The sequence below is a fragment of the Protopterus annectens genome, chromosome 14.part0, assembly GCF_019279795.1.
Source record: "Protopterus annectens isolate FY-2018-M chromosome 14.part0, PAN1.0, whole genome shotgun sequence".
NCBI classification, from domain to species: Eukaryota; Metazoa; Chordata; order Ceratodontiformes; family Protopteridae; genus Protopterus; species Protopterus annectens.
This window is the reverse complement of record NC_056748.1, coordinates 810,016,279-810,032,228: the sequence shown is the minus strand read 5'-3', so window position 1 is coordinate 810,032,228 and position 15,950 is coordinate 810,016,279. Positions and strand designations below refer to the sequence as shown.

At 43.3% G+C, this 15,950-nt stretch overlaps 1 protein-coding gene across 2 annotated transcripts in view; it reads right to left on the bottom strand.

The window, feature by feature from the left end:
* AS3MT (arsenite methyltransferase) overlaps positions 1-15,950 on the bottom strand; it is a gene marked incomplete at its 5' end in the record, with an annotated part of 471,486 nt that overhangs the window by 81,478 nt on the left and 374,058 nt on the right. For both annotated transcript variants that reach the window (XM_044056556.1, XM_044056557.1), the window contains 1 exon segment: positions 11,443-11,571. In XM_044056556.1, the coding sequence (XP_043912491.1) occupies positions 11,443-11,571 (129 nt within the window).

Sequence of the window (15,950 nt, the reverse complement as noted above, 5' to 3'; positions counted from 1 at the left end):
CATATGGAACAAAGGATTATTTGTTGTTAAAGTCATACTGGAGAATTTTAAAAAGGGGAAGAATCCAAGTATGGCATGGACAGACTACAAAAAAGCATTTGGGAGCATTCCAGATTCATGGTTGAAAGAGTGCTCACAAATTTTTAAGATACTCCCTAAATTGATCGATTACATTACAGGGACCATGAAACAGTAACAAACCACTCTGCAGCTGAGTCATGATAAAGGACAAATAAATTATTATCTCAGAGATAAAAATTCAAAGGGGGATACTCCAGGGTGACTCTGTCACCGCTGCTCTTTTGTCTTGCCCTTAACCCATTAAGCAGTCTAATTAACAGATACAGTCATGACTACAATTTGGCTCCCAGAAAACAACAAAGTGTAAACACTTCTCATCCTTTTGTGGATGATTTAAAACTCTTAGTTCAGCAAATCAGGAAGTGACAGCACAACTGCAAGTGGTCAAAACTTTCTCGGATGATATAGGAATGTCATTTGGTCTTGATGATAAATGTGTAAATGCAACCTTTAAAGCAGGAAAGCTGCAGCACCAAGAAAATATCAGTCTTGGGACAGGAATGTGATATAAAGGGACTTGAGCAAGAGAGAAAGTGTGTATAAGTCGTTGGGAATTCATGCAGGATCAACAATAAAACATGAAGAAATGCAAATAAAACTTAGTAAGGCATACTTAGAAGACTAAAATGAATACTGAAAACAGCCCTGATATCTAGGAACAAAGTCCAAGCGATAAACCAATCTGTTCTTCCTGTTCTAACTGGCAGTTTTGGGCTGACTGACTGGTCCCAAAAGGTACTGGATCAGTTGGACAGGAAAACAAGAAAAATGATTCATAAAAATTAGTGTATACCAAGATTATATATCCCCCATTCTGAAGGAGGTATGGGCCTCCTCGAAAATGATTATATGTATAGATGTGTAACTGTAAGACTGCATACATATCTGCGGACCTCACAAGATCCAAACATAGTGAAACTTTTCCAGGAGAAAAAACAATGTGGTGCAGGCAAACTGGTCTCCCAAAATACTATCAGCAACAAATGAAGAAAAAATAGGAGGCACCAGACCAAGGCAGATAAAAGATAAAAATTCCAAGTTTAAGCCACAATGAAGAGACAAACAATGGTGAGCGCTTTCATAGCCAAAGCTACTTCATCAGACATCAGATAGTGAAAGTTTTAAAACATGAGTAGAACAAGTCCAAGATTTCTTCCCTGCTTAGTTTAGCAGAAGCATATTGGTGTCAAGCAGGAATGGAAATCAAACCAGAAGTAGATAAAAATCAGGCAGCAACTGAATGTGCCAAAAAAATAAATAAAAAGACTACAAGGTGAAGGCATCAGATGCAAAGGCAAGAAATGTGGAAAATGCATAAATACAGTTGCAAGAAAACTCCTAGAACAACCTCACGTCGATCAAGATCAAACTCAGGAGTGGTTAAGGACAGTTGAACTTAAACCAACAAACAAAAGGTTAGTACTGGTGACCCAGGATAGTAGACTACACACACTTTGGTTTACAAAGTCCATTGAACATAGTGGAGAAACATACAAATGCAGGTTTTGTAAAACAGAACTGGGAAAGTCACACATCTTGTTGCTGGGTATGACACACTAATGGCAGAAGGACTGTATACTGAAAGACATAATAATAATGTGGCAAGGCTGTTGCATTGGAGATTGTGCAAACATTATAATATAGAAGTAGCAGAGAAGCATTGGAAACATGAGCCACAAAGCACTGCAGAAAATGATTATATCACATGGGATCACTCATTACCAACAGTTCAAAAAATAGAAAACCAGACATAGTAGTCCATGAAAGGAAGATAAAAGTAGCATTGATCACTGAAATGACCACACCCACTGATTGCAGTGTTTTACGTACAGAGAGACACAAAGTCATAAATTACCAGGATTTGAGGCAGAAACAAGGGCAATGTGGAAGAAAGATACCCAAATAGTTCCAACCGTAGTAGGAACAATGGGTCTCATAAAAAAAATTACAGTTGCATTTAGATATATTACCTACACATGTAGCTCTGTATGAATTGCAGAAGCACTCAATTCTGGGCACATTGTGGGTACTGCAAAACAATACTAATTCCATGAACTTTAATCAAACTTTGACTTAGGGATTCACATCATAGTATCAGAAACCCAAAAGTCTTGGAGAAATTAAACTGTAAGAAGAGATGTAACCCATGATAAGGACTCTTGATAGCTAGGAAGACAGACTGCACAGAGAAGTAAGTAGTTTAAATAAGGAAATCTATATGAATGCTATGCAGTCTGCAATGAGCTATCACTGGAGCTAGACACTTTGTAAACATCCTTGCAGCTGTAGATAATGCTGAGAACTGATAAAGCATCCTAGACATTGAGAATCTAACAAATTTCTTGAAGCTAGTGGCTACAGGAATGTGATGGTAACCGGTTCCATACACTAGATCGAATTTTCACTAATTCGAAATAGTGCATCGAATGTTCACTGCAGCGAAAGTGCACTTCATTGAAAGTGCACTTATGCGAAGTTCAGTACAACGAACGGGTGTTGTACTGAACTTCCGTGCAGTACTCACGGACCTTAGGGCACGGGTCATAGTAAGGGGATAGCCCGTAGGGCTATCCCCTTACCATGACCCGTGCCCTAACCCTAAGGTCCGTGACAACTGCAGCGCAGTGAAGAACATAGCAATGTCCTCCACTATGGTGTGATTGTCACGAACCTTAGGGTTAAGGCACGGGTTAGGGTAAGGGGATAGCTTTACTAACTATCCCCTTACCCTAACCCGTGCCCTAATCCTAAGATCTGTGACTATAGCACCATAGTGAAGGACACAGCTTGTTTTTTTTATGTCCTCCACTGTGCTGCGGTGTTTTCGGTGAAGTGCACTTACGCAAAAGTTCACTTTCGTTAAAGTGAACTTTCGCAGAAGTGAGGCTTCCTATTACAAGTTTGAAGTAGTGAACTTTCGTTCTTGTAATAGGAATCCGATGGTAACATCCTTTTTTATTTATTTTAATTTCAGTTGGTTTAACAGGATGGTCTACTGGGCCAAGAAGAACCTGTTTTCAATGGAGTCCTGGGGAGAAAAGCTCCATAATTTTATCCTTTAGATTTAATATTACCATAACACTCAGAGGAGGAATAGGAAGAAACAGAGAATGAATGGTCAGCATTTTGAATTTTGGCACGTTCACATACAGATTGAAAAATGAAAAATCTAGAACTGGTTTCCATGACAGCTTGTTCTTTGGAACCAGAAATATTCTAGAAAAGACGCCTTTGCGCCTCTGAACTAAAGGCACTGGTTCTACGGCTCACTGGGTAAAGTAAATATTGAAGAAGCTCAGAAAAAATATGTTAGATTCCGGGGGTGGGGAAGAATAGTCCTAAAATGAGGTATTTGTATCCAGTGCCAAATGTAGCCCTCCTGAACCACTTTTAGCACCCAAGAGTGAAACAATCTGTTTCCAAGGAGAATATAAAAAGCCAGTTTCTGGAACACATGTGGAGAGATGGGGAAAAGGGGTGGGGGCAGAATGCTGGGATAGTCACTCTGAAGCATTAGACTATCCTTTTTTTGGAAAGGATTCTTGTTTCTTGTTGTTCCTCTCATTCATACCTTGTTTGCACCATTTTTTCTTGGGTTGGCAAGGACAGGTTGTTTTCCTTTTTAAAAGGAAAAGAGACTTTGGGAGATTTTTTAAAGGGAGGGCTTGAAATACTCCTCTTTCATAGGGTCACGGGTGTGTACTAAGCTAATGATCACAGGGGCCTCTTTAAGCCTAGCCATACATCTCAAATGTCTGACAAGAGTTAAGTTCTGATACCTTTGGTAAGTGTAAGCAGGGTTTTGGGAGATGAAACATTTACAAGCAGGGGGGCTGAGAGATGAGCCATTTACAGGCTGCTTGTTATCAAACTGTTAAGAGGACCTAAGCAGCAGAAAGGCCCTGTAAAACATCCTTATCTAAAGCAGAATTTAATATTTCAGACTTTACCTCATCAGCAAACTTTTGATTACATACTCTGACATATCTCCTCAAAACTGTAGCAGTAGCAGTGTCCCTAGACACTGTATCTATACTATTATATTCATTATTCAAAGTATATTTAGATATGTGAGAAAAGTTAGAAACACAAGGATTCAGAAGGGAGCTACCCTCTAAAGGGAGTGAGACAGAGTATTCCCTCAAAGTATCTGTGCAAAACAGAATAAACTTCCACATATCAGCCTGATAGTTAAGAATTATGTAAGCTGAAGTAGAAAAAGAGAAAATTTTCTTACCAAATCTGCCCAGTGCTTTGCCTTCCTTGCCCACAGATGAAGGACTGGTATCAAACAGTCTGTTTCCAACTGGTAAAGGGATAAAGACAGCAGCTGGATCTGACTAAAGAAAACAAAAAAAAAATGTTAGTTTGAGGTACTTTGTACAATCTACCTTTGTTGGGACTTGAAAGTTGAGTCAGGATTATTACAGGCAGCATGGTGGTGCTGCGGTAGCATTGTCGCCTCACAGTAAGATGTTGTCCTGTTCAATTCTCAGTTAGAGTGTCTTCTGTGTGGAGACATGCGTGAATGGGCGTACCTTCGTTGAAGGTTGTGCATCAGGGCCGGCAACTCGGCACGTAAAAATCTACTGCCAATCATTAGCAGACTGGAGTTCCATTGTGGCGACCCCTAACCAGGAAAAAGCCGAAAGACACAACAACAACAACATTAAAGGAAAACACCACCTTGGAACTAAAAAAAATATTTTTTGACTATCTGTTTTTTGATCAATTTTAACACATCAGAGTTAGTCTGATTTCTTTTTACAGAATTTTCGTATGTTTCTGTAAAATGACTACCAATGTGGCTTGACATATAGTGATCTTATTTTTTTCAAGCCTTTCTCTTTCCCACAATCCATTTCAAGTCTGCTTTGTATGAGTCATGCTAGACAAAGACTGCTTCTTTTATTTCTGGCCCTCATTTGTGCAAGGTGACCATTTTGTTACAGGACCTAAACTGGGACACTTGAGGGCCGCCCAGAGAAGTCATGTCTGCAGTCTCATTCTGCCAGCTCCCATGGGAATGGAGATAGAGCTGCCATTTCATCTCACACTGGGACCAGCAGGTTGGCCTCCCGTCCTTCGCCCAGCACTGTGGGGATGCCACTCTGTGAACGGCACCACCCAGGAGGCAAGAGGCCACATGCCAGGAGGCTTGTAGCGATGCACATTTGTCTATGCCTGGCACCATGGGGGAGAGAGACTGAGGTGTGCTGCAAAATGCACAGATATGGGGGGGGGGCAGGACTATCTCCCCTGCGAGTTTGAAAGCCCTAGGTGCAAGGCAAAGGGGAGAAGCAGTGTCACAGAAGTCCGGATGAGAGACTGTCTGAGGCTTTGTGGCCCAGCAGAGTTCCATGAGGCTGGGAAGATCCCCTGAGAGGCTCCAAGAGCACATGCAACACTGCATGATTTCGCAGCAGTCAGGAGATATGTAAACCTGGAAAAGAGCTCTCTCCTGGGTAGACGTTTAAGCCTGGAGGGGGGTCCATCTTGATGGAAGTCTGGAAGGGAGAGAGAGGTGGCAAATGATTGGGACAGGACAGCTCCCACCTGGGTGAGGGGGGTATGGACCATGCCCCCTCTGAGAAGGAAGTCTGGAAGGGGTAGATAGGCAGATAGTGTCAGGGCTGGGTAAGGGGGGGTCAGGCAGAGCTCCCCACAATAGAAGTCCTTAAGGGAGCAACCGGCAGACAGCAGCAGGGCCTGGAGAGCTCCTGCCTAGGTGAAAGGGATCAGGCAGAGCTCCCCATTATGGGAATCCTTGAGGAAGCACCAGGGCAAATGGCAGAGGGGCCTGGAGAACTCCTGTCAGGGTGAAGGCATCCAACTTCACCCCATAACCAATGGCATCCATGAAAGATCTCAAAAGTTCACAGAACTGCTCTGGATGGAAAAGCAGGGGGACTCTGAAGCCTTCATGAAAGCGTATCTGCCCCTTAGTGGCCGAGGTGAGCTCCGGAGGGGCGGCTGGGATCAGAGGGAAGCTCCCCTGAGAAAGTAAGAGGGAATGAGCGATCCGACATGATTTGGCAGCCTGCAGGAGATGTGGAGGTGGAGGAGTCCCCCAACATGGAGGGGGCCATGGCTGGGGAAGGTCTCTTGGCCAGGTCGAAAGGAGAGGCCTGAAGGGGTCAGCTATATCAGAAGTCAGTAAGGGTGCACTGGGCAGATGGGTGCGGGGCCTTGAAAGCTCCTGCCTGAGTGAGTGGGATCAGGCAGAGCACCCCATGACAGAAGTCCTGGAGGAGTGACTGACGAATAGTGGCAGAGCATGGAAGGCTCCTGCAAGAGTGAAGGCATTGACCTTACCCCATACCCAATGACATCCCCAAAAAAATCACAAAGTCCCCAGAGCTGCTCAGGATGGGAAAGCAGTGTGACTGGCTGCCCCAGGAAGCCAGATCACCATTCAGACTGAGCGGTCTAAACTGGGACATTTCTGTGTCCCAAAGACAATGTTTGGGATTCCAGGAAAGAGACTTCCAAACCAGGACTGTCCGGGAAAAACTGGGACTGTTGGTTACCTTGCATTTGTGTCTGCCAGGGGTTGTTTTACAGTATATAAAGGAATTACAGCTGCAACCAAAGCATTTGCTAAATTGTAGGCCTTTGTTCAAAGTATATTTTTGTAGTTCAATATGAAATGACCACGCCTCCCCCTACACTTTGGTAAATGTGTTGATACTTCACAAGAATTACAAGAAAAATATTTTCTGTTTTTCTCTAAATGTCACAGACATCTTTGATACTGCATTCAAGTCACCTTAAAATGTAAAGAAGTAAAAACCCCAAGCATTTAAAGTTTAAAGCTTAGCATTTCAATACTGTGATGCTGCTTATGTAAATTTATCAAAAGAGCTGACAATTGCCTTTGAACCACTGACTGATCCAATTGCTCTGTTTTGCTATAAAAGGCATGGCTACATTGGAAGCAGCTATAAATCAATGTAAGTTCTCTTCCTCTCTGCAATAAAGACAATGGAAAACAGTTTCACACCTCTGTCTTGTTTACAGCAGCCTGAGCTCCTGACATAGCCAGAGTGTGTTTGGCTTTCGCCACCCATTTTAAATTAATTTTGCTATGCCTCTGTCTAACAGTGACACAGAAGTGATACCCAGGGTAAACCTATGATTTCCCATCCACTCATCAAGATTCCTCTTGAAGAGAGTCAATGAGGGACTCTGTCTAACCTGGACTGGGATTTTATTCCAGAGTGAAGGGAGCCTCTGGGTTATGAATCTGTCCCTTCAGCATGTCCTATTTATTTCAGTGCTGAGGTTCAAGTCTCTCGAGCGTGTAGCTCGATGGGATTTGGATTTTCTGAGGTGCAGCATGTCCATTAATTCTGGGTTGGACATGGCTTTATACATCAGGCAAAGATCGCCTCTGAGCAGGCAGTATGCCACTGAGTAGAGCTGGAGTTTCTTTAACCGGGCAGCATATGGCATCTGTTTGAGCCCTTTGATCCTCTTGGTGAGGTACCTTTGGGGTCTTTCCAGTTGCTGCAGGTGTCTGGTAAGGTACATCCCAAAAGGGGCATTGTACTCAATTATGGGCCTGATGAGTAAAGAGGCACGATGACCTCCCCTGATCTAGATGTGAATCCCTTCATGATTAGATGGGCTATATAAAATGTTTTTCTAACCACTTTGGCCACGTGGTTGTCAAATGAGAGATTGCTATCAACTTGGGTCCCCAGGTCCCTAATTACTAGTTCTGTACTTAATGGATTACCACCTACGTGGTAATTTGTGGGCACTTTGTTTTTACCAAAGGGAATGACTATACACTTTTTGGCGTTTAGCTTGAGGCCATGGCTCTGGCACCAGTTGTCTGTTTCTATGAGATCCTTTTGGAGGATGCTTGTGTTGGCTGGAGAGTCTATTATGGCGCCCAGTTTGCAGTCATCTGTGAACTTGGTCAGCCACAGTCCTTCCGTGTTGGCCTGTACCTCCGAGAAATATATACCGAACAAGAGAGGTCCCAGGACTGAGCCTTGTGGGACCCCACTTGTAACTGGTTTGGAGTCTGACATGGCTCCAGCAATTCTAACTATGTGGGTTCTGTCCTTGAGCCAGTTTGCAACCCATCTAGTGACATAGGGGTTTATATTTAAGCTGGTGAGCTTATCTATAATGCCAGAGTGGGGTATTGTATCGAAGGCTTTGCAGGTCCAGGTAGGCTGTGTGGACCACCTTCCCCTCATCAATGGCCTTGGTGACTGTTTCAAAGAAATCGACCAGGTTTAAGAGGCAGGATCTGCCCTTAACAAAGCCGAACTGGGTAGGATCCAGTGTCTGTAGGTCCCCAATATCTTTATTTATGAGGTCCATGACAATCCTTTCCATAGCTTTGCAGACCAAGCTAGTCAGGCTTATGGGGCGATAGTTTCCAGGATCCGTTGAGGCACCACCTTTGTGGAGAGGGACCACTGTTGCCGTATACCACTCTTTGGGTACATATCCTGTAGTAAGGCTGAGATTGAACAATAGTTTTAGGTTTGGGTTTAGCTCTTCTTGGAGTTCATGTAGGACACAGCCTGGGACACCATCTGGTCCCACTGATGCTGTGTTTTTTGCTTTGGAGAGGGCAGCTCTTACCTGAGCATCTGAGATGTCAGGGGCGCAGCACTCTGCTGGGATAGATATTTGCCCTTTTGGTGGGGGGGGGGAGAAGTTTGCGCTGAACCTGTCAGCTAGGATGTTGGCAATGTCTGTGAGTTCGGTGTATTTTCTGTCATTTTGGACTAATTCTGAGCATATCTGGGAATTCCCACCCAGGTTCCTAACATAACTAAAGAAAGCCTTGTGATTATCCTTAGTGTCCTGTGCAATTTTTCTCTCGAAGCTGGCCTTAGACAATTTTATGAGTGCCCGTAGTTTTTTGCTAATACTGATCAGAGATGCCTTCCCTTTTTGGGATTTTGCTCCATCATGTAGTAGCTTCCTCCTTCTATTGTACAGTTTGTTTATGGCTGGGGTCCACCAGACAGGACGTCTGCCTTTGGAGGATTGGGTCTTGGTTTTATTTGGGATTGCATGATCCATGCATTCCTGAAGGTGTTCATAGAATGCGTTTATAAAGGATTCTGCGGTCTGGGCCATATTTTCCACTCGGTTTTGAGGAGTGTGAAATTTGCTTTAGAGAAGTTTTTCACTGTGGTTTTCTGGGCAGGGGTTGGGGTTGGGATGTGAATATCCAGTGAGATTAGTTTATGGTCTGATCTTACCAGTGAGGGATACACTTCTGGTCTGGAGCATAGAGTCCCCATGTTGGTGATGATCAGGTCCAGTATGTTTCCCCTCTTGTGGGAGTGGTAACAAGTTGTTCCATAGCATTTGAGTTTATAAATTCTAGGAACCTTTGGGCTAGAGTGTTGGAGCTAGAGTAATGCTCCCAGTCTATGTTTGGGTAGTTGAAGTCACCCAATATAATGGTGTTTGGAGAGACCTTCATATTTTCCAGTGTTCTCAGGAAGGCCGAGTGGGGTTCCTGGGTTTGGGAGGGTGGTCTGTAGCAGGCTATAAACTAGAAGGCAGTTTTACCCACTGTTAGTTGCACATGGATAGTCTCTGATGCTTTGTGCTGTGCCACCAACCTGAAGGTGTGGGTATCTTTGACGAATATTGATACTCCCCCCCCCCCCTCCTTTTGTGGTTCGGTCCGAGTTTTGGGGCAGAAAAGAATGGTATGAGGTATAACCTGGTAGTGCTGGGGTGCTCTCTTGAGCCTTGAACCAGGTTTCTGTTACTGCATAGATATCGATGTTCTCCATGCTAAGGAGAGTTTCAAGTGCGTGCATTTTGAGGTTTAGGCTTCTGGCGTTGAGTAGCATTACTCTTAGTTTCGTATCCCTTGTGATACCTATGGAGGTGGGTTTGTCTTTAATTACCTGTGTACGAGTGCCAGTAGTACCGGACTACAAATTTCTCTGTCTGTGGTATTTCATACAGGTGTAGACAAATTTCTCTGCAACTTATGTGAGATGTTAAGTTTAAACAAAGTGGGTGATTTCCCTTCCTTTGATTCCAAAGTGAGGAAATGAAAGTTTTATAAAGTACAAGCAGGTTTCGGGTACCTACATAGTACTGTAATCATACTGGAGGGAGAAAAGCAACCTAGGAGATGAGTTAAACTGTAGGAGAAGGTGGAGTTTTTCTTTAAGTGCATCCTTCAAGGCTAGAAAAATAGGGGGATGAGTACAGAACAATGTATAGCTATTGTAAAATACCATAATATCTCCTCGGTTCTGGAAGAACATCTACCTGTTCCCATAAATACACCTCATTCATTCTGGAAATACTCAGAGTTCCTCCAAAGGAGGAGGGAATGATTTTTAAGCACCAGGATTAACAGCCTGTAATAACTGCCTAGCTAAGACAAGAAAATCATCTTTTCAAGCAGACCCTGTGTTTTCAGATGTACAATGTCTACTTTTTTTTTTTCTTTGCAGGTAACACACTGGAAGAAGACCAACTAGGCGATGCCACTTCAGCGCAGTTGAGGTCCCTTTCTGTGGTAACCCTGAGAATAATTTCCTGAATTGTCTCTCAGACCCAAAGAAGATGGTTCTCACATGCCTGAAATGGACACTGGAACAGCAGAAGAGGGCATGGCTGAATCCTACTCCATGGTGGCTGAAAAGGTCATACCAGAGAAACCTGGGGAAGCAAATGATTGGTCTGAGGAACAACAGATGGCTTGCCAAGGGCTCTTTACTACATTGTTGCAGTGCTGGGGGCGGGGTTGGGGTAAAGGTAATTGCAAAACGTCAGTTCACAAGCAGCACATACACCCTTACATTTCCCCACACAGTCACTTTTTCTGTAAAAGCATAAATGATACAAAGTAAATCCTGTCAGACACCAAGCACTTTTCCCCAGAGCACACAGACAGAAAAAATAACACAAGTGAGTGGTCCGAGGAACAATGGTTGGCCACTACTAATTCAACCCACTAACAGCTGAGGCACTGTCTCAGCCCACATTTGCAGCACAGGCTCTTTTAGAATGTTGTTTCTTCTTTTTAGGTACATCAGGAGAAGAATCAGCAGAACAAAGTAAGTATTCCTGCTGCAGCCAAGCAGCAGAACTGAATTTTGGAAAGCGTTGCTGCAATATGTCAATCAGAAGAAGTTGTCAGACAAGTGTTCAAAAGTAGCACACGAGCGCGTACATGCACACACTCATACTTCCCCACACAGACATACCCCTTTTCTGTAAAAGCATATTACTCCAGTCTTTGGAAATAGACCAGTAATTTCTTAGAAGAAAAGAAACATTTACCAAGCTACTAGATGAGTTTAGTATTTTCGAATAAGTAATGTGACTTATTTTCAGTACCCATTCACTCACTTTAGGCTGATTAGGACAGCATCCTCCAGTCTGCTTCCCTCCCTGTGGTCGCATCATAAAATCATCTGCAAATCTTGAATATTTCAAAATAGCAGCCAGTTCTTCATCAACATCTGTTATATCCCCTTCCTAAAAAAAAAAAAAAAAGTTACATATAGAAAAAAACTTTTACCAACACAGAACTTGCACAGTGCCTGGCGGGGCCACTTTTTACATCCAATATTAATCCTACATGAACTGACTTGGATATAATTGCACATTATAAAGAATTTCTGATTCGAAGAGTGAACTCAGTTTTAGAAAAAGTAATAATACACCATGCCATCATGCTTGGGCATGCAAAGGTTTGTTATTAGAAGTTTAACAGGAACACTCTCCACAGAAACTAATGAAGAATTTTAAATGCGCATTTTCATTACATCTCTAGTACTTCAAATATTAAGTACCAATACCATAACAAGTTACCACAAAAAAAAGACATCTGAAACAGTCAAAACATGTTTAAGACAGTCAAAATGTGTTTGTTAAGGGATCTGATACATAAAATCACAATGCTCATGCACAAATACCATACTGCAAACATTAGTATAAAAAAGCATACAAAATGGAAATGTTAGGACTGTTCGTGCTGGGCAGGTAAAATCACAACCATTTGTATCACCTTAATATCAACTGCCCAAGCTGAAGTTACTGTAACTTGGAAATCGGTTGTCACAGCTGCAATTTTGCTGCTGATATATTACATAGTCTGACCACATTTAGTCTAATTCTATAAAAATTGGAAAATAACAACAGAGAAATATTAAAAGTGCGCAAATTGATTTAAGTTTTTTACTACAGTGAAACAGTTAAGTGAACACATTAAAAAGACCACTGTTGAGCTTAAGGCATTCAGTTACACAAAACTGCACACTAAAAAAAAGCTGCTGTAGGCAGATTTCCAAGACTGACTGATACAGTCAACAATCTGTTACACATCTAGTTTCACAAAGTGTCTGCAAAGCATAACGACTTTAGCATGCTGAAGGGATAGTTTGGGGCCTGCATACAGATTACAGTACTACAGTGATGCACAGAGGGTGGCACAGATTAGAAAATAACATCAGATAAGAAGAGGTCCAACTTTGGTAACCCCTAGAACTTTATCCCAGACACTAGGACTGTTCAACCAAAAAAATTCCCAGGCTACTAGACACCCCTTCTCATCAGGCAGGCACTGCACAACCATCATGTGTGCAGATACAGTAGTGTATGCTATTTCTTTTTCCAACATTATTCTCTAATCTTTTCTGTAAGCCACTGTGGTGCAGCGGTAGAGTTGTCGCCTCACAGCAATACGTTCTCCTATTCAATTCTCGGCCGGAGCGCCTTCTGTGTGGAGTCTGCATGTCCTCCCCGCAGTCGAAAGACATGTGTAAATGGGCGTGCCTTTGCTGAAGGTTGGGAGTTGAGCTGGCACCTCGGCACCATAAAAATCTACTGCCAATCATTAGCGGACTGGACTTCCGCTGTGGCGACCCCTAACCAGGAAAAGCCCAAAGAAGAACAACAAGAACAACATTTTTTAATCCCTTCTGTCATGAGTGCCCCCGCGACTAGTTCCCTTTCTATATGAAATTAATCCTCATCTCCCCATAGTGTTGGTCTTATTAGATAATTTTCAAAGGCAACAACCAAGACACTAATTGGTGATGTTTGTTTGTGTCTTTCGGCTTTTCCCGGTTAGGGGTCGCCACAGCGGAACTCCGGTCCGCTAATGATTGGCAGTAGATTTTTTACTTACTGGCTTGCCGGGCCTAATGCACAACCTTCAACAAAGGAACGCCCATTCACGCATGTTGCTACACAGACGACGCTCTGAGAATCAAACGGGCAACGTCTAACTGTGAGACGACAACGCTACCGCAGCACCACCACCACAGTTATACACTAATTGGTGATGTATTTAACTAAATTTATTTTTGACTGAATTTTGTCGTATCTTCCTTGTTTTGTTTATTAGAGGCTGTACTGCATGTTAAGTTTACTAGGCCTGCCATCATCACCATCATTTAAACCATCCTTATCCTTTTCTAAATGTGCCTATGTAAGGGTCATCCCATTTACTGACCCACCATGACAACGGTCAGTGATCCCAGAAAGCAAGAAAAGGTGAGCAGAAGTGTCACTGAACTTTCTGCTAATCTCAAAATGGCTCTACCCCAGAAAAGGAGTACTATTCATCCTCCCAGTCTTCTGCATTTGAACAAATCCTCCATAAAGTTGTTTAATATAATTTGATTACCTTCTTAGGCAACCTGAAGGCTCTAAAACTGACTTTTTCAGGGTCTGTCAGACAGCCTTGTTTATAGGTTCATAGGTTCATACTAGGCTATCTACCCTAGGGCATTTATAAGCCTAGCCAGAATGTGTTTGGCTTTCGCCACCCATTTTAAATTTATTTTGCTATGCCCTTTTTCGAGGTTAGTATACTGTTCCTCTGTCTAACAGTGACACAGAAGTGATACCCGGGGTAAACCTACGATCTCCCATCCACTCATCAAGATTCCTCTTGAAAAGAGTCAATGAGGGACTCTGCCTAACCTGGACTGGGATTTTATTCCAGAGTGAAGGGAGCCTCTGGGTTATGAATCTGTCCCTCCAGCATGTCCTATTTATTTCAGTGCTGAGGTTCAAGTCTCTCGAGCGCGTAGCTCGATGGGATTTGGATTTTCATTTTCTGAGGTGCAGCATGTCCATTAATTCCGGGTTGGACATGGCTTTATACGTCAGGCACAGATCGCCTCTGAACAGGCGGTATGCCACTGTGTAGAGCTGGAGTTTCTTTAACCGGGCAGCATATGGCATCTGTTTGAGCCCTTTGATCCTCTTGGTGAGGTACTTTTGGGGTCTTTCCAGTTGCTGCAGGTGTCTGGTAAGGTACATCCCAAAAGGGGCATTGTACTCAATTATGGGCCTGATGATGGATGAGTAAAGAGGCACGATGACCTCCCCTGATCTAGATGTGAATCCCTTCATGATTAGGTGGGCTATATAAAATGTTTTTCTAACCACTTTGGCCACGTGGTTGTCAAATGAGAGATTGCTATCAACTTGGGTCCCCAGGCCCCAATTACTTCTTCTGTACTTACTGGATTACCACCTATGTGGTAATTTGTGGGCACTTTGTTTTTGCCAAAGGGGATGACTATACACTTTTTGGCATTTAGCTTGAGGCCATGGCTCTGGCACCAGTTGTCTGTTTATATGAGGCCCTTTTGGAGGATGCTTGTGTCGGCTGGAGAGTCGATTATGGTGCCCAGTTTGCAGTCATCTGCGAACTTGGTCAGCCACAGTCCTTCCATGTTGGCCTGTACCTCGAGAAATATATACCGAACAAGAGAGGTCCCAGGACTGAGCCTTGTGGGACACCACTTGTAACTGGTTTGGAGTCTGACATGGCTCCAGCAATTCTAACCATGTGGGTTCTGTCCTTGAGCCAGTTTGCAATCCATCTAGTGACATAGGGGTTTATATTTAAGCTAGTGAGCTTATCTATAATGCCCGAGTGGGGTATTGTATCGAAGGCTTTTGCGAGGTCCAGGTAGGCTGTGTGGACCACCTTCCCTTCGTCAATGGCCTTGGTGACTGTTTCAAAGAAATCAACCAGGTTTAAGAGGCAGGATCTGCCCTTAACAAGCCGAACTGGGTAGGATCCAGTGTCTGTAGGTCCCCAATATCTTTATTTATGAGGTCCATGATGATCCTTTCCATAGCTTTGCAGACCAAGCTAGTCAGGCTTATGGGACGATAGTTTCCAGGATCCGTTGAGGCACCACCTTTATGGAGAGGGACCACTGTTGTTGTACGCCACTCTTTGGGCACATATCCTGTAGTAAGGCTGATATTGAACAGTAGTTTTATGTTTGGGTTTAGCTCTTCTTGGAGTTCATGTAGGATGCAGCCCGGGACACCGTCTGGTCCCATTGATGCTGTGTTTTTTGCTTTGGAGAGGGCGGCTCTTACCTGAGCATCTGAGATGTTAGGGGGGGGCAGCACTCTGCTGGGATAGATATTTGCCTTTTTGGTGTATATTGCAATAACTGATTGGAACTCTATACTAACTATACAAGTCTGTCATCTTCCTGATGGCCTGAGTCGTATATGAAAACAGTTCTTTTGGTAGGACTAGCTTACTTCTTCAGTTAAAAAAGACTTTTCTCCTGGCACTTTGATCCCTCTTTTATTTCATCAAAGGTTGTCACCCTTGTTCCAATGAGCTAGTCTGTCTTCTCAAATTATGCCTGCTGTGACATGGACACGCAATGATATATATTTAATAGACATGAGCCATGTCCTCATAATTCCAGGTGCCAGAAGTCTTAAACTTTATTCCGCACTCAAGTTTGCTTCTTTTCTCTGGCACAATGGCTTAGGTACCACCAGTTTTGTCACCAGTTCTGGCATAAGCCTCTGCGTCAGAAGCATACCTCTCAAATGTACAGATTTTCACAACATCCAGATTTTGC